The following is a 22,496-nucleotide window of genomic DNA, read 5'->3' as shown; positions in this document are numbered from 1 at the left end:
TCGCCACCCTGTGTCAGTATGACAGTGTCCTTGTTTTTTGTCAGACCTAGGTGGCAACCCTAGTGTGAGGAGAAGTCTGAATGGCTGTGACAGAATCTCCCCGGGTTTGTTCAGTCTACACTGACACACACAACTGCAAAAGTTCCTGGTACTCTCATATACTGCGAAGCGAAGACCGACTGACTGAGTTTAAGGGTTGTGTGTCTGTCTGGCTCTCTCTCTCTCTCTCTCTCTCTCTCTCTCTCTCTCTGTGTGTGTGTGTGTGTGTGTGTGTGTGTGTGTGTGTGTGTGTGTGTGTGTGTGTGTTTGCACTGATGAAACATGTTATATTGCTCAACTTTCTGACATTGTTTTACTTCCTAATAATGCAACGTCTCTTGCATATTCCTCAGAAATCTATCTCATATATATATATATATATATATATATATATATATATATATATATATATATATATATATATATATAGTCAAACTGTAAGTAGATAAAATAAAATTGGATAACTTATATATTTATGTTTTAAGAATATTTTAGGCGTACAGGGCCCTGACGGTTCCCCACTGATATATATATATTTGCATACACATGACTAAACCAGAGATTTCCTTCCAGAAACAGACTACTAAGCAGTGTACGAATTCCTCTAATGCACTTGTATACTCACATACCTGATAACGCTTTGGTTGTTTTCTTCACCATTAAAACGGATGTTTTTATAGGAGAATTAAACTTGTATCTCATTTACACTGAACCTAAAAAAAGTTTTGATACAGTTTTTGTGTCACTGTAGACCACTGGTCATTCAGGCTAAAGAGAATGAGATGGAGAGTGTCAGATTGAGTTGAAAAAGACCATGTGATATTATGTTGGCTGTGTGTATACAGGGCTAAACACCGTCAACAAAGACCACATTTGGAAATAGATTTTATTTCCTGCAGTGAGCCAAAATAAGGTTACAGATGTTAAGATAAATGTTTGTGTGTGTGTGTCTGTGAGCTGGCACACAGTGTACATGTGCACGCTTCTGTGTTTGTGTGTGTGTGTGTGTGTGTGTGTGTATGCAGGCTAGAGTTCAGTCACATGTTTGTGTTTGTAAGCAGTGTGTGTTCATGAGTGTATAGTTCATTCACACTTGTGTGCGTGCGTGCATGCGCGCTCCCTCTATAGTTCGGCAGTGTGGGTTTGGTGTGTGTGTGTGTGTGTGTGTGTGTGTGTGTGTGTGTTAGCAGTGTGTTGTCTGTAGCTCACTGTTGGTGCTGTTACTATTGTTCTGCTCACATGTGCAGTGGTTATGTCTCGTTTCACTGTCGAGGTCATTTCCAGGGTCAAGGGTCAAGGCACGTGTAGTGTATGTCAGTGTCCCATTCGACACCGGCTGCTGCAAGTGTGTATTCCACTGTGGAATGCTGACTCCATCCCAAATGCGTCGACTCTCCTGAAAGCTTACACACACGGCACAAGCCCGCCCCTTCGAAGCACAGCCCCGCCTCTTGTCCCCGAGACCACGCCCCCCTCTCAGCCGCCTCGTGCCATCGCGACCCGCTTGGCGCGGCTCGTGGGCGGAACCCGCGCCCCGATGCGCGTGGTTGAGGGCGTGAGGGTGGCGTGCTGCGGCCGTGGCCAGGTCCGAGTGCGAGGACGTGCTGTCGATGAGTCTCGGCCCGAGCGCCAGGGGTCGCAGGGGCAGCGCCAGCCGAAGGAGCTTCCAGAAGCGGGAGCTGGTGCGCTCCGAGCGCGCTCCGTGCCAGTGGACGCTGGTGGAGATCTTGCGCAGTTCCGCCAGCTCACTGCAGGGGGCGCTGAGCGCGCGGCGGCGCACGGTGACGAGCGGTGTGTGGCAGGTGTGGTGAACGTACACGCACAGCCGACACTCCAGCAGACTCACGCTCTTCTCACACACACACTCGCCGCTCAAGACCACCATCAGACGACGACTCGCCTGCATACACCTGAGGACACACTCCACCAGGTCTGACACACACACACACACACACACACACATAGAAGCATGACACACAGAATACAGACAACATACACACACAAACGGCAGTTCACAATGTCATCATCAACAGGTAAACACACACACCCACACACACACACAAATCACCCTCATTCCACTAGTGCAGTGGTTCTCAAACTTTCTCTATCATTCTTTCTCTATCATTCCCCACCTCAGAAGAAGGGGAAATTCCATGCCCCACCTGTCCCATATCACCCAAACAAATTTGTTGATGGGGGGGTGTAGCGATTGTCATTTGTTGACCGGGGGGCGGTACAAATTCATTAAAGGGCCGAATCTAGCCCTGGTTCACGCTGTTCCGCAGACATTTTTAACATCTGGGGCTTATGCAAAACGAACAGGCATTAAAACGACAGGCTTAAAAAGGTTCATTTCTTCCAGTTGCTTGCGCCCCACCTGCAATACCCATGCGCCCCACACTTTGAGAAACGCTGCACTAGAAGGATATTACATTTTTTAACATGACTGTCCTTAAAGTGCCACCTCTTAAATCTAAACCCTCACTCTTATAGTCTTCGATGGATCAGCCCGGACACTAAGCTATGAGTACACTCGTGTCCCAATGCCAAAGAAACAAACACCGCACTCCGTACCTTCTCTGTAACCCCAAGCCCAGATCTGCCCACGTTAAAATAAGACTAGCACACTCCCTGAAGATGGTACTCAGACAAACTGCTGTCTACAAAACAACCATCAGAACCATAGAACCACATTTGGCCAATTTGAGCATTTATGTAAATATACCATATGTCCCACAGGTGTTATAAAATGTTAATGCAGCGTCAAAGGCCCTGGACAACGCTGAGATCAGTCCCCAAATCAAACCACGAGGACGTCCGTGTCAAACGGCGGAGACGACGCCCTAGGGAGGCCTCGGTAGCTGGAAATGACTCCTGCAGCAGGTCTGTCTGACCTTTACGACAAACAGAACTGAAAGTGGCGCTGTCTTGGTTTAACGTCATGCACCGTGAACGCGCTGCTGGGAACTCCGTTCAGCCGGACCCACACAGCGTCATGGTCTGGCCTGTGGTGGTGAACTCTGGAGTGCTTCACTTTTGAAAGTGAACTCTCCATTTAACGATTGAGTCAGTGGAAAATGGCATTTAAATCACACTGATCGTTATTTCATCACACTTCACAGCACTACGATCTCACTCGTATACATGCACACAAACTCTGCAGTGACTTGGCTTTAATGAGATGCATGAAACACAGTATAATATAAAACATTTATTAAAAATAAAACATGTAAATATGATAAACATTTATAAAATATATACTATATAAATATATACATGATTCTGAAATGGATGATAAAACAACCAATAAATAATAACCAAAAAAAAACAGCAAATAGGCAGTGAGATAACAGGGGTGTGGAGAATGTAAACACATGCTGGTGAATCCTTGACATGATTAAACATGAGGTTTTGTGACAGAAATGATTCATGTTCACAGGACCATATGCAGCCAGTGATTCAACAAGACTCTCATCCGGAAGCCCTGACGGTGATCCGGACATGCGCACAGGGCACACGCTACAGAAGCTGATACGTCAGTGGACCCATTTTCATACAGCAGCTTTGCACAGTCAGGACCTCAAAGGCCTGTTTTGTGCTAATGATTGACAAACGTTATTATGTAGAGCAAAACAAAATGTTCATGATAACGAACAGGTTCAGAAATATGTAAACGCCACTCTGTGGAATATCTACTGGAAGTGGTATCGGAAAATACCAATTAAACTGAACGGAACACCCAACTCTGAGAAAACACACATTTTCAAGCGAAATGCACGTGGAGTGATTTTGACGTTTTCTGTTTTTCCCATCTGTGCAGTCCGAGTGTGTGTGTGTGACTTATGTGTGTGTGTCAGATGTCTGTAAAATCTCCATAATCAGCGCTGCACCCTCGTTCATCTGCGTCATTCCAGCGAGGTGTGTGTGGTCTGTTGCGTCACGCCCGCGCTCCGTGTCCCGTTTGCGCTCTGCGTCACACGCGGGCGGCCCGGCGGGCACGAGCGTGGCGTGGTGCGAGCGCTGCGTGTGCCTTGTCCCGTGCGAGCGTGGCCCGAGGGGGGTCACCCCCGTGCATTTGCGCGCGGGCAGCTCCAACCGCAGCCGTTTCCAGAAGCGCGAGTTGGGGGGCGCCGAACGCTCACCCTCCCAGCGCACCAGCGTGAGGGCCAGACGCGCGCGCCGCAGCTCACGCACCCAGTTCTGCTTGCGGACGGGTCGGTACTCCACCAGCACCACCCGCAGGCTGCCCCCCCGCAGCATGCTGGCCAGACCCGCACGCAGCTCCAGCAGAGCCTGGGTGCCCCGCACCGCACTGCACGGGCTCACCACCACCAGCAGACGCCGGCTACGGCCCACAAAGTGCAGGGTGTCGTCTGTTATAGCTACACACACACACACACACACACACATAATTAAACACATACAAAAAGTATTCAATACACTCAGGTGAAAATACAAGTACACACACACACACACACACACACACACACACTCTACACCGCGTGTGCACTCACTCCCTCCTGGTAGGCTGTCTCTGTCGAAGATGCAGACGGAGTACCCGAGGTCTTCCTCGAGCACACGCCTCAGGGTCGTCATGACAAACTCTTCCTCCTCACCGTTCCGTGCGTACGAGATATACACATCATACTCCTTATTGTCTGCACACACACACACAATAAACACATCACAACGCTTGTAATTTACATATGACGTGAGTAGTCGAGTATTAATGGCTTTGTAATTTACATATGACGTGAGTAGCCGAGTATTAATGGCTTTGTAATTTACATATGACGCGAGTAGCCGAGTATTAATGGCTTTGTAATTTACATATGACGCGAGTAGCCGAGTATTAATGGCTTTATCCTTCCAGCATCTCCATATCTCCGTATATATCTCTATATTCTCTCTTCTTGCATTCACTTTCATGACTGTAGATAAGCAATCAGAACCACTCCCCCCGGAGTGAACCACTCCCCCATGACATTACTCCTTTTCTTTATTACTCAGGTAACCAGGGTAATACGGAACATTCTAGAGTCTGACATCTGATGTGGAAAACTGCAGCCAAATCTGACAGTGCAGCTTTGATATTTTTTCTCTAGACTCAGTAATCCGATTTAGTGCATTGAACGAATACAAATGACTTTCAGTGTTGATTTCCTATATGCAAAAAATGTCAGTTGCAGTGTGCATGTGTGTTTGTGAGTTTTCTGTGTGTGCGTGTGTGTTTGTGAGTTTTCTCTGTATGTGTGTGTGTGTGTGTGTGGTACCTGTGTCTCTCTCATCAGTGCCAAACCAGGAGCGGTAGAGCAGGTGAACCTCAAGACGGAAGACACGATACAGGACGAAGAGAAGCAGCGCCAAAGCCAGAGTTACACCCAGGCCACAACCCAGCTCTACTGAGGGGATATACACTACAAACACACACACACACACACACACACACACACACACACACACACACACACACACACAGAGTTACACCCAGCCCACAGCCCAACTCTACTGAGGGGATATACACTACACACAGGGAAATACACCACACACACACACACACACACACACACACACACACACACCGTAGATTCACACACAGCACACACTATACACACACAAACACAACACACTATATGACTATACAGTATAAGTGATCAAGCAGCCAGGTAGGGGTGTATTTTCAGTCCTTTGAGATTTAGTTTACAGTAATACAGAAAGTAAACATGTGCAAGTCCATCACGCTCCGTGGTGCTGACGCTGTTATCAGAGTGAAGGTGTTATCTCTGAACTTTAGTGTGCAGACAGACCACAGCAAAGATGTAAACACATGAAACAAAGTTATGCACTAAACGCATTCGTATACTGTAACGGACTGTTTAGTGAAACATTATCCCCTCCCATGTTCAATGGTTATTTCAAAGATTTAAAAAGTCCTCTAGTTAGGGTTCTGTGGTGTGTGTGTGTGTGTGTGTGTGTGTGTGTGTTACCCTCTTCCTGCAGTGTAGCAGTGCGAGTTCTGAGTCCTTTGCTGTTCTTGGCTGTGCAGCGAAACTCCCTGTGCAGCTCCGCAGGCAGGAAGTCAGACACACGCAGCAGCCTCTCCAGTGTCACGTCACCAAAGTCGTCATCCAGCACTCTGCACACGCACGGGACACACACACGGCACACGTGAGATGGGACACACAGATATGGCACACTTGAGACGGGACACACACACGCGGCGCACATGAGACTGGATACACACACACGGGGCACGTGAGACTGGATACACACACACGGGGCACGTGAGACTGGATATACACACACGGGGCACGTGAGACTGGATATACACACACGGCACACGTGAGACGGGACACATGCACACGGCACACGTGAGACGGGACACACACACAGCACACGTGAGACGGGACACACACACAGCACACGTGAGACGGGACACACACACAGCACACGTGAGACGGGACACACACACACATAGTACACGTGAGGATCTGACGGAGCGGTGTTGAGTGGTGTTGGTGTTGAGTGGAGCGGTGTTGAGTGGTGTTGAGTAGTGTTGGTGTTGAGTGGAGACGTGTTGAGTGGTGTTGAGTGGAGACGTGTTGAGTGGAGACGTGTTGAGTGGAGACGTGTTGAGTGGAGACGTGTTGAGTGGAGACGTGTGGTTGACCTGGCCGTCGGGGAGGTGTAGCGCGGTTCTGCGAGCTCCTCCACTGTTTTGTTGTCGATGCTCCACCACACCTGTGGCTCCTCGTTGGGCAGGTAGGGCAGGAGAACCCGGCACGACAGCTCCACGTCGCCCCCTGCCAGAGGGCCGCGGAAGCACACTACACGTTAGCTCCTGTAGTGCAGCACATGGGTTCCTCTTGTGTGTCTGTGAACATGTATGCTGCAGACTTGACTGTGTGTGTGTGTGTGTGTGTTGTCATTACTAAAACTCACCCATAGTAACAGTGTAGATATGATCAAATGTTGGATTCAGGATATGTGGCTCTTTTGGACTTCTGCTGGAGGCTGACACACACACACACACACACACACACACACACACACACACACCCACACACAGAGTTAAACACAGAAGACAGTGTGAAGAGGTGTGAAGAGGAGAAGAGGAGGAGTCAGATCGTACAGACGGCCTTGACGCTGATGGTGCGGGTGAAGTGATGGCTACGCCCGTTGCTACTGTAGGAGACGACGCATGTGTACGGGACGGCGTAGTGCTGCATCATGGTGTAGATCACCAGGTCATTACCCTTCACCTCTCGATGGAAGACGGGCAAGTCCCTCAAAAACGTCTGCACAGACCCACGGTTACACTGCGAGAGAGACAGACAGATAGGCAGACAGACAGATACGAGGTGAGACTGGGCCCACGTTGCAGAGGCAGGCTGCCACGCGCGGACGTGCCGGACTCACGTAGTACCACGTGACGTTGTGCGTGTTGCTGGGCACGTGCTGCAGGTCGGGGCACTGCAGCGTGTCGTCGTCCTCCAGGGGGATGGTCACGTTACGGTGGAGGGTCACGTCACACTCCCCCGCACGGGGCACCACCTCCAGCTGCACCCCGATCTTCACGCAGGACGAGATGTTCCTGCAGCGCACGCACGCGCACGCGCACACACACACACACACACAAACACACACACACACACACGTGCAGCAACCTCTTAAGAGTTGAGAATAAAGACAAACAAGCCAGATGTGGGCACAACACTCAACATTTGTGTGCTTGTGTGTGAGAGCGTGTGAGTAACGGGAAGTTACTGTACGTGAGTATGTTTATACACCTCTATGTAGACTAAAGTCCCCACAAGGATAGGAATGTCTAACACTGCTGTCCTCAGATCTGCTGCCACCTTGTGGGCCGCATGGGTACAACAATTTGTACTTTCATGTGAAAAAGTTACTAAGGATACTTAGGTTAAGGTTAGTTATCGTAATCATAATCATGGAAGATCCCTGACAGGATAGTTAAACAAGTGTGTGTGTGTGTGTGTGTGTGGTGTGTGTGTGTGTATGAGTGTGACTGTGTGTGTGTGTGTGTGGTGTGACTGTGTGTGTGTGTGTGTATGAGTGTGACTGTGTGTATGTGTGTATGGTGTGACTGTGTGTGTGTGTGTGTGTGTGTGTGGTGTGTGTGTGTGTGTTACTAAGGATACTTAGGTTAAGGTTAGTTATCGTAATCATAATCATGGAAGATCCCTGACAGGATAGTTAAACAAGTGTGTGTGTGTGTGTGTGGTGTGTGTGTGTGTATGAGTGTGACTGTGTGTGTGTGTGTGGTGTGACTGTGTGTATGTGTGTGTATGAGTGTGACTGTGTGTATGTGTGTATGGTGTGACTGTGTGTGTGTGTGTGTGTGTGTGTGTGTGTGTGTGTGTGTGTGTGTGTGTGTGGTGTGTATGTGTGTGACTGTGTGTGTGTGTGTGTGGTGTGACTGTGTGTGTGTGTACCGGAGCATGCAGGTGTACAGTCCGCTGTCCTGCAGCGTGGCAGGTTGGATCCAGAGGGCGTCGCGGTGCTTGAGGCGTGTGCGCATGCGCAGGTCGATGGGCTCCAGCTCGTGTGTGTGTGTGTGTCGGTACCACATGAGTGTGAGGCCCGAGCCCTGGACCTGGCTGTAGTTGTAGAGGGTGGGGTGGAAGAAGAGGGGGCAGTACAGACGACCCGCCTCGCCCTCGTACACACGCACCAGCTCGCTCGCCCACACGCCCCAGTCATGGCACAGTGGGTCTGCGCACACACACACACACACACACACACACACACACCCCCACACCCACACACCCACACACCCACACACACACACACGGAGACGTGAAGACAGAACATACAGAATTAATCCACTATCTGTGAAATTTCTTATTGATTCAACTGATTACTGGTGAGATGCTCTGAATAATCCCAAGAATATCCCTGATCTTTCCAGATCTGGGCCAGAACAGTTCTCTCTATTCCAGATTACAGACTCATACGCAGGCTAAAAACCTTCAAAAATTCCAGACAGTTCTAATGGAAACAGGAGGCTTTCCATTCTCCACATTACATAAGCAACCACTTTGCCCTCTGCTGATGTGAAAAAACTCAAGATTCATTATAGTGAAATGCTGCCCCCTGTAGGACAGTGGTCAGACATCACCTGCAGGCCTTTTAGAACTGTAAAACTTTAGAAGGGACCTTTTCAAACACACTTTTCCATTTAGCCATACACAGTGATGGGGAGACTGACATTAAAATTATATAGACATACATACATATACATATACATACATATACATATATACATATATATTTATAGTAAAAAAAGAAAAAATTATAGATATATACACCTTCTCACTTTTCTAACACATACATACTACTCCACCAAGCTGTCTCCCCCAAAATGCAGACATCTGTTCTCTCTCTGTTCTCTCTCTCTCTCTCTCTCTCTCTCTCTCAATCTCTCTCAATCTCTCTCTCTCTCAATCTCTCTCTCTTTCTCCCAATCTCCCATGAAGGAGAGTTTGATGAGTGTATGTAATAGCCATTGTGCACAGAATGAGCAATAACTAATCAAACACACCTGTCCTCTGTCCATCTGCACACTCGTTTCACACATGCATGTTTCTTTAAATCAATATTCAGTAATTGAGCTATAAAATGTATGATATAAATGTGTTGGAAAAGTTAACATACTGTAACGGCTGAAGCAATTACATCTGGAAACTGCACCATCAGCATTCATTTATTTTCATTCTCTCTCTCACATACATGCGCACACACAGAAAAGTTAATTACTCAAGGTTTAAGCAGCATTTACACACACAAACAAACACACATACACGTAGGAAAATGACTAATCAGAGATGTGATGTTGTTGCTCTTTGTATGTTTAGACCAATGAGAGTTCTGGATGCTTCCATCACACAACACACAAGAAGTGGAGTGACGCACTGTCCAGCTGCATATGACTCTAGGCAAACACTAAACTTCCTTTTTTATATATTTTGATACATTCTATAGAACTTTTATTATGTGCTAGAAAGCATTCATTTAGCTCTTAAAAGCACATTTTATTTGTAAACAAAACCTGCACTGTGTCATGGTTTCACCCGTCTGACACTGCAGATGTCGTGCTGTCTTAGTTACGTGTTTGTTCTTGTCTCTGTGTCCTGGTTCATATTCCATGTCCTGTGGGCCTGTGTGGTCGGCCTTGGTAGCCCGTGTACTTGTTTAACGTGTATTTAACGCTCGTGTGCTCCTCTCTATAATGCTCGTCTGTCAACAGCCTCGAGCACATCAGTTTTCAACATTTTAATATATTCTTAATACTAAAGAATAAATAGTCTTGCACAACACTGGAAAAAACGAGTGATCCAATCAACCATGACCAACAGGGAGTATCCCATCCGTAGTCATAGATGTAATATCCAATAAGGTCAATAACCAGAAGGACACACACACACAGTAGAGGCAAATTCAGAGGTAAAATCTCAAACCCCATAAACAGAAGAACAGACAGAGATTCATACATGAATAAAGAGACAGGGCACACACCCACACACACACACACACACTCACTCACTCACTCACTCACTCATGCACATGCATACACACACACACACACACACACACACACACACACGCACGCACATGCACATACACACGCACTCACACACACACACACACACACACTAAAAATAATGTAACATCTCGAGCCAAATGCGGATGCTTACAGACGGGGAATAAGAGGTTTTAATGAGGACAGGAGCAGGTAAACTACAAATCCAGAGATAAACAAAGTCACATAACAGTCCATGTACAGTGCAAGTTGCACAGTGCAAGTTCCCCAACTTAGAAATCATGGAGGGGTCTAAAATGTTCATCTTGGGTGCATGTCCACTATGAAAGACATCTGGAAATCACAATGTATGATTTTTTTATAATTTATTTGCATGTTACTGCCGCAAATACGTATTTGAACACCTGTGAAAATCAATGTTAATATTTGGTACAGTAGCCTTTGTTTGCAATTACAGAGGTCAAACGTTTTTCACCAGGTGTGCACACACTGCAGCAGGGATTTTGGCTCATTCCTCCACACAGATCTTCTCCAGATCAGCCAGGTTTCTGGGCTGTCTCTGAGAAACATGGAGTTTGATCTCCCTCCAAAGATTTTCTATAGGGTTTAGGTCTGGAGACTGGCTAGGCCACTCCAGAACCTTGATATGCTTTTTCTATGCCAATTAGAGTTTAATATGTGGGGACTAAAAAGACATCATGAAGTCATGCGAGGTCATCATTACCAGACTGATAGTCCAACCTGTTTACTGCCAGAGTTGTAATATGGGTACAGCTAGAAGGTCTCATCTCACATGGTACTTTTTGTACATAAGGTTTCAACATATTAACATGACAAACACGACTTTTCCTCTGTCGATCTGGGGTGCTAACCACATAGTCAGGACATTCTCTCCACTACTGAACCTTCTCTCCACTACTGAACCTTCTCTCCACTACTGAGCTCTCTGTGTACTGCCCTTTTATCAAAATGAGCCTTCATGTTTGATTGTACTGGTGACAAGGTTGCTTTTGCAACCTTATTAGCATGATACAACCGTTCACAAAAAGCACTCACATACTCCAAAATATTACTGTCCTTATGGTCTTCAGCAACTAATTTCTCTCCAAGTTTTAATGGCCCACGCACTGAATAGCCAAAAGATGAATCTGATGGACTAAATCCAAGAGATTCTTGCACTGAACAGCAAACAACAAGAATGGAACGCCCTCATCCCATTTTCTACCAGACATCACGCAATACTTACGCAACATGGCGTTAAAGGTTTGGTGAAAACGTTCAAGAGCACCCTAAGATTCAGGATGATATGCACTTGACGTACGATGTTCGATATGCAACAATTTCATCACCTGATTAAACAAACGTGAAACAAAAGTGGAATTAGTGAAATAAATTGTAAAAAAATATATAAAAATAAATACATTGTGATTTCCGTATTTTGTTTTAAGATCATGTCTTTCACAGTGGACATGCACCTAAAGTGAAACTTTCAGACCTCTCCATGATTTCGAAGTGGGAGAACTTGCAAAATTGCTGGGTGTTCACATAGTTATTTTCCTCACTGAAGCGGAGCAAAATAAACAGTGTAAAGGTTCAGACATCCTAAAGGCAATCCACCACACAAACAAACCCAAAGGTCAGGGCAAAAACGCTAATACAGAAGAGAAGAGAAAGGTCGGCAGTGGTAATAGCATAAGACAGAAACAACGCACGCTAGCACAAAAACACAAGCACGCTAGCACACGAGTTTGGCAGTGAGCAAAGAACTGTTGAGTGAGTTTTTTAAACTTCATTTTGTTTCTTTCCTTCGTGCTGTTCGTTGCTTCTGGGCTCTATTCAGAGTTAGGGCAAGCACCTATTAAGGCACACTCTTGAAGCATACTTCTGTTCTGCCTCACCTTCTGATCCAGTGTGGTGGTGGTGGTGGGGTGTGACCCAGTGTGGTGGTGGTGGTGGTGGGGTGTGACCCAGTGTGGTGGTGGTGGTGGTGGGGTGTGACCCAGTGTGGTGGTGGTGGTGGTGGGGTGTGACCCAGAGTGGTGGTGGTGGTGGTGGGGTGTGACCCAGTGTGGTGGTGGTGGTGGTGGGGTGTGACCCAGTGTGGTGGTGGTGGTGGTGGGGTGTGACCCAGTGTGGTGGTGGTGGTGGTGGTGGGGTGTGACCCAGTGTGGTGGTGGTGGTGGGGTGTGACCCAGTGTGGTGGTGGTGGGGTGTGACCCAGTGTGGTGGTGGTGGTGGGGTGTGACCCAGTGTGGTGGTGGTGGTGGGGTGTGACCCAGTGTGGTGGTGGTGGTGGGGTGTGATCCAGTGTGGTGGTGGTGGTGGGGTGTGATCCAGTGTGGTGGTGGTGGTGGGGTGTGACCCAGTGTGGTCGTGAAGTGTGACCCAGTGTGGTCGTGAAGTGTGACCCAGTGTGGTGGTGAGGTGTGACCCAGTGTGGTGGTGGGGTGTGACCCAGTGTGGTGGTGGGGTGTGACCCAGTGTGGTGGTGGGGTGTGACCCAGTGTGGTGGTGGGGTGTGACCCAGTGTGGTGATGGTGGTGGTGGTGGGGTGTGACCATGGCCGGAGTGGGCCACTTTTTCAGCCCGGGAGTTTCACGCGCAAATCCGGCCCAAAATTATTTTTCCATCCCAATCGGCCCAAACTAGAGATTGACATGAGCCGGCCCATCGGGAATCCTCCCGAATCTCCCGATTAGCCACCCCGGCTCAGGGTGTGACCCAGTGTGGTGGTGGTGGTGGGGTGTGACCCAGTGTGGTGGTGGTGGGGTGTGACCCAATGTGGTGGTGGTGGTGGGGTGTGACCCAGTGTGGTGGTGGTGGTGGGGTGTGACCCAATGTGGTGGTGGTGGTGGGGTGTGACCCAGTGTGGTGGTGGTGGTGGTGGGGTGTGACCCAGTGTGGTGGTGGTGGTGGTGGGGTGTGACCCAGTGTGGTGGTGGTGGGGTGTGACCCAGTGTGGTGGTGGTGGGGTGTGACCCAGTTTGATCTTGTCATGGCATTTGCTTCATGCAGCTTTGGGTGTATTAAATATAATTATATATTTCAGATGTTAGGCAGAGCAGATCCACTCTATGTTGTAAAAATCTCAAATGTCTATTGGCAAATTTAGATTTGCAAAGATGTGTGAACATAAATGTAGGAGTGAAATAAGCAGAAAGTACAGAATCCGCATCCTGCCATGATGGCGTTTTGAGCAGAATCCGGTCTGCCGTGTCCACACCAGCTAGCCCTGGAAATTACAGGCTGTCTGTGTCTTTGTGTGTGTGCGCATATGTGTGTTTCTCTGTTTTTCTGGGCAATAGAGTGTGTGTAATTGCTCTGTCACATTCTTGCTGGGTGAAGATTAGTCTTCCTATTAAAAGTCACACACACATAGCACACACAAGATCAACCACCACCAAACGTTACAAATAGCCCTACTAGATCAGAACAATCCATTTTCCACGCTGCAGCGGGAACCATTTTTAATTATCCCTGTTTCTGTGGGACCAAACAGAAGTGATGCAGACTCTTACAAGACCAACTGGAGACAGTGTGTCCCAGAGGCCTCACAAGGTGATCTTCATACGGTGTGTGTGTGTGTGTGTGTGTGTGTGTGTGTGTGTCATTAATCTCACAGTGCTTGAACACAGAGCTCTGGGCTCAGTAGGTTTTGGCTTAACCAAGGCTGCCTGCCGCCAAATCTAGAGGGGCGGAGTCCTGCACAGTCATGTGACTGTCCCACGTGAGGCAGGAGGCAGGGAGCAGTGTGAGCTGGAGAAGAGGCGTGTGTCCCGCGCTCATGATGCAGGCCACTCCACACCTCCACACCACACCTCCACACCTAAACACCTCCACACCACACCTCCACACCACACCACACCTAAACTCCACACCTCCACACCACACCTCCACACCTCCACTCCACACCTCCACACCAGTCAGTCCTGCTTTATTTTTAGGTCTCACTACACATAACCTGCAGAAGATTCAAGAGACCCAACTTTGAGAAATGTAAAATTGGCAACATGTGGGGGAAGAAGAATGTAAACACAAAGCAAATGGAGACACAAATAAAACAAAACGTGAAACCTGAGACCATTCTGATTAATAAAGAGATAGAGCACAATACCACCTGCTTAAATGAGAGAAGGAAATATTAAACGATCTAATGACACCACTGAATGCAAATCGAAAACAAGAATGGAACCCTGGTGGACGCCGCAGTTCAAATCGGCCACAGACGACACGCTATCTCCCATAAACACCAAACAACATGTTGGTTAGATGAGATAAAAACCAATTTAGAGCCAGTGACTAAGTCTATTGATGCTGTGATACACCATATCAAAGGTTCTCGTATTACTACAACACTACAACACAAACCTCCCCAGAGCCAGAATGCAGTAAATGATCACTCAAGATTCTCACAAGAGATGTGCTAAACCTTTGGCAAAAACCTGACCCTCATACTTTTCAATTTTTTGTTTTTTCCAAAGCAAGCAAACGTTCATTTGAACTTTTTGCAGAAATTGTGAAATAAAGTTTTGAAATACACTACCAGTTAAAAGTTTGCACATACCTACTTTGTCATCTTTCCGGTTTTTTATATTGAAAGTAACAAAAATAAACAGATGTGTGTCACATTATATTTGACATTCAAAAACAAGGAAGAGGCAAATCTAATGAAATAACATGTTATGTTCTAATAAACAAATATCAACTACCTGAGATATTAGATTATGTGAAGTAACTATTTTGATGGAAGCTTTGCACACACACACACACACACACACACACACACACACACACACACACACACACACACACACACACACACACACACACACACACACACAACCAGCAGCAGCTGTGATGCTTCTCCATCAGTCCTGAAGACGTTCTCACACATGCAGAGCGCTTGTACAGTGAGGAACTTTTGTTACAGTGAGGAGGTTTGCTGAGGGTGCATTTAAAATTGTGTGTGTGTGTGTGTGTGTGTTGAGAATGAATTCATACATAACATCTTTCCCAAATCAGTTTGTCTTATAAACAAATGTAAAGCATAATCTGTTAGATTAAAATGCATTTTTTTTACAATTAAGAACATGCATTCATTCAGGTGTGTCTAAACCTTTGGCTGGTAGCATGGACGTAATTTTGATTTCAAAAGTGGGGGGGACATGGATTCGTCGCTATTTAAATATTTGGTTTTAACCGTAAAAATTGGGGGTACCAAAGCCGGCTTTTGAAAAAGTGGGGGGGGGACATGTCCCCCCCGTCCCCCCCCAAAATTACGTCCGTGGCTGGTAGTGTATAAAAAGTCTAAAGATTGTTTTGTAATCACTGGGGTCAAGGCCCGGTCTTGAAGAGGATGCTCACTTCATTTTAAAGCAATCTGAAATGCAATCTAACTTCGATTAACAGTCTGTTCAGACTAACAGTCTGTTCAGATGCACAACATCACCATTTAACCAAGGAGAGCCATTAAGCCAGCCGGGACTCAAGACAGGGCCCAGACGGGGCCCAGCCAGAACTCCCCACACAAATCACACCTCTCTTCATCTTACCTGCTCACAGCCACCAGTTCACTGATTATTAATCACACCTGTCTCTCATTTCAAACCACCTATTTAAATCATACAGGCCCACTCCAAGTTACAGCGTCGCATTGGCAGTCCAAGATAACTTTTGGCCAGCAACATGTTGACAGAAATGTAAAAAATTCTGATTCAGCAATGTTTAAAATTATGAGCCAAACCGCTTAACCTCATCTACATAGATATTAAAATCACCCGCTTGCAGCATTTCATTAAAATCAAGTACAGTGGATGACAAATCAGAAAAGTCAGATAACAAAATGTGTGGCTTAGGAGTTTGCACAACATAATTCAGGTTATAATTCAGGTTCATCGCTAAGCACATTAAAAACGTACCAAAGCACGCAAAGTCACATTAGAACAATTTAAACTCATTTTTAACACAACAGAAGATTCACCACCAAGTAAAATGAATATAGTTCAACCGACACGTTTCACAAAGCCGGCTTTACATGGGTGTTAAAAACATGAAATCCAAATTCATGCCTTACTTGAAAGAAAATGAGCATTGATCAGTGATCTCCCAAAAGCAGAGCAATCTCACCAGCAAAGCATGAGAGATAACGCTTTATTAGCATTTTCATTTCCAGATGTTCTGCTGGGAAAAGATGGGGAGGACACAAACAGACCGACCCCTTTAGAGAATGCTGCACGATCCAATGGCCACCGATAGATCAAACATATAACCCTGGTTCGCAGGAGAAGCGTGACCTACGAGCTGTGTCAGTCTGAGAAAGTGAGCTCCTTCCCCTTCGCCATTTCCACCAGTTTAACTGACACCCACAGCAGTGAAAACCACAGACATCCAGCAGCTTCAGAAAGGAAAATGTCTTTGGGGGGTTTAGTTCCATAAAATGAACCAGATAGCACCATAACTCAATCCAATATGGAGCAGTTTCACGGTCATAAGTTAAAGCCGGGTAAGCTTGACAACACAACAACAAAAGGAAGAAAAACAAACAGGTAAAGAGATGCCTGAGGTGTCTCCAGAGACTGGCACCATCTTGCCAGACACTCCCAGACCTAGATGACTGCTACAACGTGCCCTGCCATGTAGTGGCTGGGTGTCAGCTGGGATCTCTCACTGTAAATTATTTACACGCTTCAAAACTGCACTACGTTATGACTGCAGTCAACAAGATGGAGATCTGTCTCCAGCCTTCAGCATGAATCTGGCAAAGTGTCCATCTGAATACGGTTAGAACTGACTTTGAAAATACTGTAACAGCTGCAGATACTCGTACAAACATCTGTGTCGACAGCACTTTTTATTTTTATAAACTTTTTTTTTTTTTATTCAGAGACCAAGTGTACTACAAATAGATTTTAAATCACAGTAATGACACTTGTATTGATCGTCACAGAGAAGCGTGAGGAGTTCCATTACAAACCCTCTCCCGTTCCACCCCTGCTCTGAGACCTTTTCACTGCTCTCGCGAATTTGAACATGAACTTGCTTTCAGTTCGGCCGCCCCGCAACACATGGTCCGCATTCTCATCTGGCACTCTTCAAAGCACAGTTACGGCTATGAGTACAGCATAAAACTGCTGTACGTGCTAGTTGAATGCAGGGGAGCAATCGCTGCCTTACTGCAATAAAAAAAGGAAAAATAAATTGACCTTTTCACTGCTTCGCTTCAGTGGTTCACCTTGCTTAGCTCCGCTGAGCTCAGTATACCTTTGGATTACGTTTTGGCTATGATATGGGTTATTACAACTATGGTGTGCATGATCTATTGATGCTTTGGAACAATAAATCACCTGAAGTACTAAAACTTCACCTCTGGGAATTAGAAAAGCATACAAATTACCATAGACACCACAGTTTTTGTAAAAGCACATTTTAAATAATATTTCGCTGAAGACCTGCGCAGGAAAGTGAGAGTGTTTTAAACCTCACTGAAACATTTCCTGAAGAATGAAAATGTGAATCCAGACTCAGGGAACCACCCTCGGCTAATGATTGTAAAGTAATTTAATGTAAAGATCCTGATTGGATCAATAACTGAAATATGATGTTGTGAGGGGTGGGGTGATGGATGGACCTTGGGTGTCCATGTCAATTCCATGCACAGCCGTCACCTAGTCTGACCAATCAGAGCCATGCAGTCAGCCTTACCTGATTGGAGCGTGGGCTGGGTCTCCGCCAGGGTGGAACAGACCACTCTCACCATGCTGAGACAGAGGAGAGTGGAGACCAGCATCCTGAGGAGAGAGGGAGCAAGACTGCAGGAAGGAAGAAAGAGAAAGGAAGGAAGAGAAAGAGCGATAGAGAGGCAGAGAGAGAGATCAGAGACGGTTGATAAAAAGTGAAAGAGCAAGAGGGAGAGAAAGAGGGAGAGGAAAAAAAGAAAGCAAAGGGCAGAGAAAGGGCACAGAAAAGTGAAGTTAGTAATAATCATTTGTTAATATGTACGGTAACTGCACACATATAAAATGTTCGACATACATTTCTGCACTATGTAAACGTGAAGTATTTCTTTGAGACAACGTCCACTTGATCACCATTAAGTGTGTATTGCAGCTCAGAGGAATTGCTGCGACAGGGAAGTTTAATAGAGACAGCAAAGTCAAATGGGTGTCTCAGAGAGTAAGGAATGAGGCAGAGAGGAGATGGCAGGGGAAAGAGGTGAGAGAGAGAGGGAGAGAGAGAGAGAGAGAGAGAGAGAGAGAGAGAGGGGGGGAGAGAGGGGGGAGGGAGAGAGGGGGGAGGGAGAAATTATAGAGAGAAGAGAGTTAGTGGAAGCAGGAATAGAGAGGGGGATGGATGGGTTAATGAGAGGTGTGTGTGTGTGTGTGTGTGTGTGTGTGTGTGTGTGTGTGTGTGTGTGTGTGTGTGTGTGTGTCACGGGGAAACAGTCAGTCCGTAATGGAGGACCCAGTGAGTGGGAGAGAGGGATGTATGGGTTGATGAGAGAGGTGTGTGGTGCTGCTGGTGTGTGTGTGTGTGTGTGTGTCAGGCTGTAATGGAGGACCCAGTGAGTGGGAGAGAGCGATGACTCCCCTGTGTCTCCCTTGTGTCATGCATCACAATCCCCAACTGGCTGTGTGGGCTGATGTCGACACCAGAGCCACTGCAACAGCTCCGCGTCTCACCGTGTTCCCCAACACTCCTTAACCTCATCCCACAACAGGCTGGCTTTATACGAGTCAATGCCCCCACACACACACACACACACACACACACACACGCATACACACATACACATACACACATACACACACACACACACACACACACACACACACACACACACACACACACACACACACCCGAGATCTATTCCTGAGCATTCATGGGTCTTTAAGAGCGTAATATATGATTATGGTAATTGGGTAAAGGTAATTAAGCAGACGAGGGTTGTGTGAAAGGCTCGGTGCTATGGGGATGGCATGACAGCTCTGATTTAGGATGGAACGCAGTTATATGTCCCAGAATGCATTGGATGCCTGTTACTCCACTCAGATCACCGTATATTACAAAGAGAGCAACATAAAAGCCAAACACATGTATGTGTCTGTCACACAACTGCATTGACATAGATGAGAACACTGCCTCTGTGGTCCTAGAGTCCAGGAAAATTCAAGGAGGTAAAATTTAATTATGCTCTAAGTAGTGTGTCTGCAACAGTGTCATTACTGCACTCTCTCTCTCTCTCTTTCTCTCTCTCTCTCTCACACACACATACACACAATATATTATATATATACACACATACATACATACATACATACATACATACATACATACACACACACAAATACAAAACAGAAATCAGACAGAACCTACAATTCTGTCTATCTGGGCGTCACAAAATTGCATTTTAATTTAGCGTAGATGCATTACGATGAAATTAGAACGCCCTGTGAATTCATTAACCCAAACCTTCAAACTCACTTCATCGATTACATTTGAAGCACTAAATTACTTAAGAGGGGCAACTTGCTTATGCCGAGAGCAGAGAGACAGCGTCCACCTCCTCGTTTAAGACAAATCAGATAATACAGCCTCATCAATCGGATAATGTGGTCTGCTCAATGGGACGATACAGTCTGATCAATAGGCTGCTCGTTCTGACAGGCGATTACAGTACGACACACAAACATCTAGTCCACATAAAGCCTTCACAAACACCCAACACTGACCAAGCACTCGCCAATTGATAGAAAATGACCACAAATACAACGTTAGGTAAACATTTAACAAACATATCACAACATATCACAGAAATTAACGCTCATAAAACTTACCAAACCCTCATCTTTACACAGCGTTGTGTATTTACACACGATAAACACCTGGATTAACCAGTAACCAAAATGACCACTTTATTTCAGTGTGTGTGTATGTGTGTGTGTTCACTTACTTCTTCCTAGCCAGTTCCCTTTTTCACTCCGACGCACACACCCGTCGCGCGGCTCGGTGCGGTTCACGCGCGCGCGCGCGCCCACTGCTGCAGCGCATGCAAACTTACAACCAGGGTAGTCGCGCGCTCACCCCTCCCCGCCCACCGTGACCGGGGGATGATTTAACACGGACTTTAGTACGGCGCTGTAAATCGTTAAGGCAAAACGGCACGCACGAGGCGCGCGGCGCCATATCAAAGCGCCACAGTCCAACGGCCGCGCGATGTGCTCGCGCGGCGCACGAGAGCGTCGTATACATGAAGCTCACCTGTCCCGCTGATGAATGACCGCGCGGGAGGCGGACCGCTCTGCAGATGCACGCTACAGTAAAACCGCATCGCCTTCTCCAGCACGGCAGCCACACGACACTTGGTGCGCTGGAGGAAAGTGTCGATAATTTGTGTGCGCTAGAGGAAAGTGTCGAGCTTTGCCGACAATCTTTAAATTTCTTTTTTGCAGAACTGATATTCGAACAGTTCCAGAAACCCCTAAAAAGCAGCTCATTAGAGCAGAAACGGCACCAAAACACGGTTGTGCTACAGTAACAGCACCAAAACACGGTTGTGCTACAGTAACACCACAAAGTCAAAAACAAACAAGCGACAAGACAGCAACTCAGTCAAGACGAGGCGCGCGTGCTTTCCGGTTTAAAAGACGGCTGGTGTGAAGTCGCGTTCATCCGCGTTTCGCATCTTACCGGATAAACTTCATTCACAGTTTATTCTCCGAGGTTTCCTTCTGTATTTTGCGTTTCCTGTGTTCATTGGATCGCCACATGCGAACGGAAATAAAACGCGATCCTCACGCTCCTCCCACGGAAAACCCGAACCCACGTAGTCGTGCATCACATCCTTTAACACACTCGCATTACCGCACATGACGGACAATAACGCGCATGCATTGGGTCATTTGGGTTTAACTGCTCACCGGTCTACCACGGATCTTTCCAAAGGCAATGAAGGTTTCCTGCACCTACCTTTGTAAGAAAGCGCCGGTCAAAGTGATTTAATTCACAATAATCCCATTTCTGTCGCGTTTCTCATTAATATACGATAAATTACCCTGATACTTGTGTGGGAGAAGCATGGATGTTTTTTTTCTTTTGATGCTATACGATTTTTAATAAAGTTGTTGTGAAAACGAGCTCCTCCTCGCCCGGCCGTCCTGACGTCCCCGCCAGCCGGTCCCGTGTCGCCCCCTACAGGACGCCGAGCGAAACGTGCTGTATCAGCAGAATGCCTCTGCAGCACGATCGCCTGCTGCTAAACGCCTTGATTTGTCTGCTCGAAGAAAGAGAAAGATCAGAAAAAAAAACACACACACACACGCGACTTATCCGTCTCCCGTGAAAATAAGGCGTGAATGGGGTAAAAATAAACCTACAAATAATGGAGTTTTTAAAGTAACGTTACGAGATCAGTCATGTTGTCTGGGGTTGTAGTCTCCTGACAGAGGAAGCGTGTCTTTCTCTCCTCCTAACTTTGCGCATAGCCAAAGGCAAAGCAGCATCATCTTGGGGTCCTGGCACTGGATACCTGTGGGCGATTGGTGCCCGTTTATGCAGGCCATATTTTAACTTTTGGACTGTGTATTGTCTTTGTTTTTTATGTTGGTAGATCCAACAACAACAAGAAGTATTATTGTTGTTAATACTAATAATAATAATAATAATAATAATAATTATTATTATTATTGTTGTTGTTATTATTAATATTATTATTATGTTGTTGTTGTTATTTCTGCGCTGTCCAGCCATGCAAACATGCGCAATAATGTTGATATGTCGAAAAGAATGACTACATTGAAAACACTGTAGTTATTACTATAATGTTTACCATTCACATAGTACCATTCAAGTAGTTTATATCGCATGACTTTATAGAGCAGGGGGGTGTTCCAGAAAG

At 46.4% G+C, this 22,496-nt stretch overlaps 2 protein-coding genes across 7 annotated transcripts; both read right to left on the bottom strand.

Moving 5' to 3' along the window:
- Positions 1-918: 918 nt before the first annotated feature.
- On the bottom strand, positions 919-3,200 carry LOC143477499 (uncharacterized). Its single transcript, XM_076976114.1, has one exon. The coding sequence runs from the start codon at positions 2,000-2,002 to the stop codon at positions 1,223-1,225; it is 780 nt and encodes a 259-aa protein (XP_076832229.1). The 5' UTR covers positions 2,003-3,200; the 3' UTR covers positions 919-1,222.
- Positions 3,198-21,738, bottom strand: il1rap (interleukin 1 receptor accessory protein). Of its 6 annotated transcripts, none has more exons than XM_076976111.1 (11): positions 21,569-21,738; positions 18,305-18,411; positions 8,496-8,775; positions 7,459-7,633; positions 7,172-7,358; positions 6,982-7,053; positions 6,710-6,842; positions 6,027-6,175; positions 5,313-5,456; positions 4,554-4,697; positions 3,198-4,421 (listed from the first exon to the last, which is right to left on the bottom strand). In XM_076976111.1, the coding sequence occupies exons 2-11, from the start codon at positions 18,387-18,389 to the stop codon at positions 3,880-3,882; spliced, it is 1,911 nt and encodes a 636-aa protein (XP_076832226.1). In that variant the 5' UTR covers positions 18,390-18,411; positions 21,569-21,738; the 3' UTR covers positions 3,198-3,879. The 6 variants fall into 6 exon arrangements, with proteins under 6 accessions (XP_076832226.1, XP_076832224.1, XP_076832227.1 ...); XM_076976109.1 differs by lacking the exon at positions 21,569-21,738 and adding an exon at positions 21,290-21,492; XM_076976112.1 differs by lacking the exon at positions 21,569-21,738 and adding an exon at positions 20,861-21,266.
- Between the last annotated feature and the right edge of the window lie 758 nt (positions 21,739-22,496).

Source organism: Brachyhypopomus gauderio, chromosome 16 (genome assembly GCF_052324685.1).
Source record: "Brachyhypopomus gauderio isolate BG-103 chromosome 16, BGAUD_0.2, whole genome shotgun sequence".
NCBI classification, from domain to species: domain Eukaryota; kingdom Metazoa; phylum Chordata; class Actinopteri; order Gymnotiformes; family Hypopomidae; genus Brachyhypopomus; species Brachyhypopomus gauderio.
Note: the sequence above shows the minus strand (reverse complement) of the source record. Positions and strands in the feature narration are given on the sequence as shown.